General features: G+C 39.1%; 1 protein-coding gene across 1 annotated transcript in view; it reads left to right on the top strand.

Moving 5' to 3' along the window:
• LOC138852376 (LHFPL tetraspan subfamily member 3 protein-like) overlaps nucleotides 1-7,809 on the top strand; it is a 23,566-nt gene extending 15,757 nt beyond the window's left edge. Inside the window, exons 3-5 of the mRNA XM_070082667.1 lie at nucleotides 1,697-1,945; nucleotides 5,158-6,322; nucleotides 6,708-7,809. Coding sequence (XP_069938768.1) covers nucleotides 1,697-1,945; nucleotides 5,158-5,354 — 446 coding nt within the window. The 3' untranslated portion in view covers nucleotides 5,355-6,322; nucleotides 6,708-7,809. The remainder of the gene's footprint in view (nucleotides 1-1,696; nucleotides 1,946-5,157; nucleotides 6,323-6,707) is intronic.
• Nucleotides 7,810-8,078: the final 269 nt, after the last annotated feature.

The following is an 8,078-nucleotide window of genomic DNA, read 5'->3' as shown; positions in this document are numbered from 1 at the left end:
AGTCTCCCCATAGTGGTAGTCTCCCCATACCCATCATGTGGGCGGTAGTCTCCCCATACCCATCATCTGGGTGGTAGTCTCCCCATACCCATCATCTGGGTGGTAGTCTCCCTATACCCATCACGTGGGTGGTAGTCTCCCCATACCCATCATGTGGGTGGTAGTCTCCCCATACCCATCACGTGGGCGGTAGTCTCCCCATACCCATCACGTGGGCAGTAGTCTCCCCATACCCATCATGTGGGTGGTAGTCTCCCCATACCCATCACGTGGGCGGTAGTCTCCCCATACCCATCATGTGGGTGTTCTGGCCACAAAATAGAGCGAAACACCAACGTCAAAGACCTGGGAGTGATCATGTCGGAGGATCTCACCTTCAAGGACCATAACATTGTATCAATCGCATCTGCTAGAAAAATGACAGGATGGATAATGAGAACCTTCAAAACTAGGGAGGCCAAGCCCATGATGACACTCTTCAGGTCACTTGTTCTATCTAGGCTTTAATATTGCTGCACACTAACAGCACCTTTCAAGGCAGGTGAAATTGCCGACCTAGAAAATGTACAGAGAACTTTCACGGCGCGCATAACGGAGATAAAACACCTCAATTACTGGGAGCGCTTGAGGTTCCTAAACCTGTATTCCCTGGAACGCAGGCGGGAGAGATACATGATTATATACACCCCATACCCATCATGTGGGCGGTAGTCTCCCCATACCTATTCTGGGGAATGGGAGGTAATCAAGACTGATTCAAGGAAATGAATGGTAGCTTTAATTCCTAGTACAAGAAGTGACGTGGAGGCTGAAGCTCCCGCTTTACACACGGAGGGTTCTGGGTCCGATTCCCGGCGGGTGGAAACATTTCGACACGTTTCCTTACACCTGTTGTTCTGTTCACCTAGCAGCAAATAGGTACCTGGGTGTTAGTCGACTGGTGTGGGTCGCATCCTGGGGGACAAGATTGAGGACCACAATGGAAATAAGTTAGACAGTCCTCGATGACGCACTGACTTTCTTGGGTTATCCTGGGTGGCTAACCCTCCGGGGTTAAAAATACGAACGAAATCTTATCTTAAGAGCCGTCTTACTTACTATACGCAAGTCTTCCCTCCAAATAATAGTTTTAATGCCTTTAGAAAACGGTTGAAAACTAGGGGTAACTCGGCTAAATGTCGCTCACCATACATTACTGTCGCAGCTCTCTCGCACATGTTTTCTCCTGCATAATTTTCCTTTGGGATGAATGAAAAGCTGTTCATTTATTGACAATCGTTTACCACTTAATCTGAGTTCATAGACTATATGGCCTCGAGGGACGCAGAAATAAATCTGTTGCTCCAGTTCCTGGGCTGAGGTGAATTTAGTTGGGCTACAGTTGATGATAATATTTTAGTTCAGTAAGTACTAGTTCCGAATCTTCCATATTAGAAGCCAGGTAACCGAAGCGGTAGAGCGATGGACCTGTGTCTATAAAAAATAATAACTGTGTGTATGCGCGTGTGTTTGTACTTTTTATGAGCCATAACATGTGCGTCTCTTGAAGACCACTGTACAAATAAAATAAATTATGTTATGTTTTCTGGTACTCTAATTATTATCACTATAATGAAGACAAGCGGTAAACCCGAAAGGGTCATACAATGCAACTTAAAGTCTCAATAAAAGTGACTTGCTTTTTGTTTGGGAACAGCGTTGCTGCTGCTGGTGGGCGTGGTGGTGTTCCCTGCAGGCTGGTCTGCAGCAGAGATCCGCGAGGTGTGTGGACCCACAGCTCGCGAGTACAACGTGGGCGAGTGTGAGATCCGCTGGGCTTATATTCTAGCCATCATTGGTATCCTTGATGCTGCTGTGCTCTCTGCTTTGGCCTTCGTCCTCGCTACCCGTCATGTCAAGCTGCAGCCTGACCCTGAACCAATATACGGTGGTTCTGTCTACAAAGGTAAGACTCCATCCACTGGAACAGTTTTAACCAAGAGAATTTTTTTTTCATATGACATAGCAGGAAAAATCCCAAATTTGCGAAGTTATATAGTATTTCTTACGTTAGGAAGTCTTTCTAATATCTTTGAGACACAGGATGTATACACTGAGAGGTGTAAATCTCTCATTGTATATACACTAGAGTTTAGTTGGTGTTGGCTGGTGGTGCACAGGTGACATGCTGCCTTAATGACCCTTAGATTAATCAACCACCTCTGATTATTTGTGATTTATTTACGAGGTGCTCAATTATTTTACCTTGGACGATTCCTCATATGACCCTAATTGAAAAGCAATCATTCGAAAAATAATTCTTTGAAAATCATAATAATTTTGTCCCTACACTGTCTTGATCTCTGCATTGTGCTGAAGTTAGCGTGCGGCCACCTTTAATCCAGCAGTGAACGCTTGCTATTGTATAACCTTAAGTAATGCCAGAGAGCATCGCTGTAGCTCCGTTGTACCCTCCAGTACTGTGCAGTGCTCAAATATTAAGCAAGCTTGCTAGTCCCTGTATGAAGGTGCTCAGTGCTTATTCAAGCACCTCTTCTTCTTCTTATATATTAACATCTTTTGCTCTTTCATCTTAGTCTCTTTGAAAGCATGTTTATAAGCACTTAAAAGCACTCATACTTTCTAATTTCATCATTTTAGTTTCATTTTGTGGCCTCGTAGATATTATCTGCCTTAAGCTGAAGACGGCCATATATCAAATTAATTAAAATCATTTTCAACTTGGTTGTCATAACACCTGCGTCTTGACAACACCTGCTTTATTATACTTGTTTAATAATACATCTTGTTACTTAATGAGTAAGACACATGTTCATCACTCTAATATCTTTACTGCGGGAAAATCTTCCGGTTGTGCATCAGGCTTCTTCAGTCGAATGCAAAAGTGATAATAATACTGGAGACAGTAGAAGTGGAGAGTTCCGAGGGGATCAGTGGCTCGATAGATAATGTTGAGTCCCATATCCTGAGGGACTGATCCCTCTTCTTTCAAGGCTGAGGACTGATTACCTCTGTATTCGACATGGAGCCTGTCGCACAGGACTAAAGATACTCAGGTACTACAATAAAGGTACCCAGGTACTACAATAAAGATACCCAGGTACTAGAGTAAAGACACCTAGGTACTACAATAAAGGTACCCAGGTACAACAATAAAGGTACCCAGGTACTAAAATAAAGGTACCCAGGTACAACAGTAAAGGTACCCAGGTACAACAATAAAGGTACCCAGGTACTACAATAAAGGTACCCAGGTACTACAATAAAGGTACCCAGGTACAACAATAAAGGTACCCAGGTACAACAATAAAGGTACCTAGGTACTACAATAAAGGTACCCAGGTACTACAATAAAGGTACCCAGGTACAACAATAAAGGTACCCAGGTACTACAATAATGGTACCCAGGTACTACAATAAAGGTACCCAGGTACAACAATAAAGGTACCCAGGTACTACAATAAAGGTACCCAGGTACTACAATAAAGGTACCCAGGTACAACAATAAAGGTACCCAGGTACTACAATAAAGGTACCCAGGTACTACAATAAAGGTACCCAGGTACTACAATAAAGGTACCCAGGTACTACAATAAAGGTACCCAGGTACAACAATAAAGGTACCCAGGTACTACAATAAAGGTACCCAGGTACAACAATAAAGGTACCAGGTACTACAATAAAGGTACCTAGGTACTACAATAAAGGTACCCAGGTACAACAATAAAGGTACCCAGGTACTACAATAAAGGTACCCAGGTACAACAATAAAGGTACCCAGGTACTACAATAAAGGTACCTAGGTACTACAATAAAGGTACCTAGGTACTACAATAAAGGTACCCAGGTACAACAATAAAGGTACCCAGGTACTACAATAAAGGTACCCAGGTACAACAATAAAGGTACCTAGGTACTACAATAAAGGTACCCAGGTACTACAATAAAGGTACCCAGGTACAACAATGAAGGTACCCAGGTACTACAATAAAGGTACCTAGGTACTACAATAAAGGTACCCAAGTACAACAATAAAGGTACCCAGGTACTACAATAAAGGTACCTAGGTACTACAATAAAGGTACCCAAGTACAACAATAAAGGTACCCAGGTACTACAATAAAGGTACCTAGGTACTACAATAAAGGTACCCAGGTACTACAATAAAGGTACCCAGGTACTACAATAAAGGTACCCAGGTACTACAATAAAGGTACCCAGGTACAACAATAAAGGTACCCAGGTACTACAATAAAGGTACCCAGGTACTACAATAAAGGTACACAGGTACTACAATAAAGGTACCCAGGTACTACAATAAAGGTACCCAGGTACTATAATAAAGGTACCCAGGTACAACAATGAAGGTACCCAGGTACTACAATAAATTTAAATACCTAAGTACTACAATAAAGATACCCAGGTACAACAATGAAGGTACCTAGGTACTACAAAAAAGATACCTAGGTACTACAATAAAGGTACCTGGGTACTACAATAAAGGTACCTAGGTACTACAATAAAGGTACCTAGGTACTACAATAAAGGTACCTAGGTACTACAATAAAGATACCCAGGTACTACAATAAAGGTACCTAGGTACTACAATAAAGGTATCTAGGTACTACAATAAAGATACCCAGGTACAACAATAAAGGTACCCAGGTACTACAATAAAGGTACCTAGGTACAACAATAAAGATACCTAGGTGCTACAATAAAGATACCTAGGTACTACAATAAAGATACCTAGGTACTACAATAAAGATACCTAGGTACTACAATAAAGATACCTAGGTACTACAATAAAGATACCTAGGTACTACAATAAAGATACCTAGGTACTCCTCATGCATCTTACTCAACAATATATCAGTATTATGTACCATTTTTATCATAGGTTTATTAATTATGTTTTGAGTTATATCCTCTGGGACGTATATCTATCTATCTTAGCAACAGAACTGAGGTCGGAGTGGTCTAGAGCTGAGGTAGAGGTACCCTAGAGCCCAGGTGGGAGGTTATCCTAGAGCCGAGGTGGGGGGTATCATATAGCCGAGGTGGAGGTTATCCTAGAGCCGAGGTAGGGGTAGTAAAGCCGAGATAGAGGTATCATAGAGCCGAGGTTGTAATGCCCCCAGTGTGTTGTATTTACAGGTCAGATGAACGCAGGCTTCGTGGGTGACGCAGGAAGTCTGACTGGTTCCAGGAAGTCTCTCAACCTGCAGCCAGTAATGTTGATGCCTCACCCAGAACACGACCGCTTCTCAGAGTACTCACACCACACTGGTCGCTCCAAGAACTCGGCTTACAGAGCCCACTATGCTTCCTCTATCCAGAACTTCCAGTTATAGAACTCTGTCGGAAGAACTTATAGACATAAAATCATGTTACTATTCTCACAGCTTCACGTTTTTTTACATGTGTGAAATATTTCGTGGCAGAAGTTATGTCTGATCTTAGCTTCACATTCTTCTGAACTCAAATGTAATCTTTGAAGATACAAGTTTTTTGAGATTTTTTTTTAATGTATTTTCCGTTTATGTTAAGTATTTTGTATCTCGAAATATATTAAAGATTAACTGGAGCTATTTAAGGAAATGTGAAGATTAATTAACTTTGTGAAGTGAAAGATATAACGATAATACAATGACAGTATAATGATGATATAATGACAGTATGATATAATGACAGTATGATATAATGACAGTATGATATAATGACAGTATGATATAATGACAGTATGATATAATGACAGTATGATATAATGACAGTATGATATAATGACAGTATGATATAATGACAGTATGATATAATGGCAGTATGATATAATGACAGTATGATATAATGACAGTATGATATAATGGCAGTATGATATAATGACAGTATGATATAATGACAGTATGATATAATGACAGTATGATATAATGACAGTATGATATAATGACAGTATGATATAATGACAGTATGATATAATGACAGTATGATATAATGACAGTATGATATAATGACAGTATAATGATATAATGACAGTATAATGATACAATGATAGTATAATGATGATATAATGACAGTATGATATAATGACAGTATAATGATACAATGATAGTATAATGATGATATAATGACAGCATAATGATACAATGATAGTATAATGATGATATAATGACAGTATAATGATATAAGGGTGATATATCATGAAAATCATGTTCAGTCCAGAATGTATTTCAGTCTTGCTGTTGGTCGTCAGGATATGCAAACTGACAGGTGTATGTCTCTCAGTGTATATACAGTGTATTTCTCAGTGTATATACACCGAGATGTTTACGTCTCTCAGTGTATATACAGTGTATTTCTCAGTGTATATACACCGAGATGTTTACGTCTCTCAGTGTATATACAGTGTATTTCTCAGTGTATATACACCGAGATGTTTACGTCTCTCAGTGTATATACAGTGTATTTCTCAGTGTATATACACCGAGATGTTTACGTCTCTCAGTGTATATACAGTGTATTTCTCAGTGTATATACACCGAGATGTTTACGTCTCTCAGTGTATATACAGTGTATTTCTCAGTGTATATACACCGAGAGGTTTACGTCTCTCAGTGTATATACAGTGTATTTCTCAGTGTATATACACCGAGAGGTTTACGTCTCTCAGTGTATATACAGTGTATTTCTCAGTGTATATACACCGAGAGCTTTACGTCTCTCAGTGTATATACATTTAGAGTTTACCTTAAACACTACTCTAGATATTAAAGTATAATTTACTGATGCGCTACAGGCTTAATGACCCTGATTTTAACGACAGACTTTACATATAATTAACCAGCCATCAATTGATTACTCTAATGAAGTCAAGATTATCATTAGCATAGTCACTAATAGCCTACAGCTTGCAAAATGATAAATATACATAATTGGGGCCCAAATCGTGGTCTTTTAAATGACAGTTCGATGCTGTGCTGTCTAGGCTTAAACCGGCTTCTTATAGGAAGAAACCGGTTATAATACTGTATTATATTCCTGACCACGGTTCGAGCCCCTCGTCCAGGAAGTCCCAGATATCCTGTCACTGAAGCCAGTTAAACGTTTGACACTCTGACAGGATTTCTCTGTCACACCAACAAGTAAGATAACAGGTAAATCATACAAACATTCATATACATTAAGTATACAAACCATTAATGTATGTTTAGCAATCATTATCAGTCTTCTAGTATTTCCCAAACAATTTATAAGCACTGCTTGGATAAACCACGTCACTGTATCGTAAACAATGATTGTACAGTGAAACCTGGTTGTTACCGACTATCCAAGACTTACGTCAGTCAGTCAGTCAGTCAGTCAGTCAGTCACTGACTTATAATCAAAAGCTCATTTTTGACTTAAAATTTAATATATATATATATATATATATATATATATATATATATATATATATATATATATATATATATATATATATATATATAATATATATATATATATATATATGTATGTATGTATGTATATAGGTATATATGAGGTCAATAAACATTAAAATTATGTAACCATTACCTGCAATCGTTTATAATGTCCTTAGAGGCTCTTGATCCATGGAAGTGGCTGCTTCTCTTCGCCTTCCTCGGCTCAAACATGACTGCCTCCTCCCTCAGGTGCTGCATGGCCCATACGGTTTTAGCGCTTGGCAATGACTACGTCACAGCCTATAATTCTCCCATTATACCAGATTTAATAAATAATTGTGATAATTTGATGATTTTTTGTAGAGATTATTAATAAAAAGTATTATTTTGATTATTTTTTTAATTACTGTTGAATTTCTTTGCTGGGAAAAACGGAAAACAGACAGCACCGTTAACAGGGATATACTACCAACAGGGAACATAACTAACAGTGTTTCCTGCAGCACAGATACAGTTGAATGATAGCTATAGGCCTTTCATGTTGCAATCAACACATCAGGAGCTTGCAATGATGCCTTGTAAGACAGTCTTAAGTAAACAGAAAGGGAGAGAGAGAGAGAGAGAGAGAGAGAGAGAGAGAGAGAGAGAGAGAGAGAGAGA

Source organism: Cherax quadricarinatus, chromosome 7, assembly GCF_038502225.1.
Source record: "Cherax quadricarinatus isolate ZL_2023a chromosome 7, ASM3850222v1, whole genome shotgun sequence".
Lineage (NCBI taxonomy): Eukaryota > Metazoa > Arthropoda > Malacostraca > Decapoda > Parastacidae > Cherax > Cherax quadricarinatus.
This window is presented reverse-complemented; position numbering and strand designations above follow the sequence as displayed.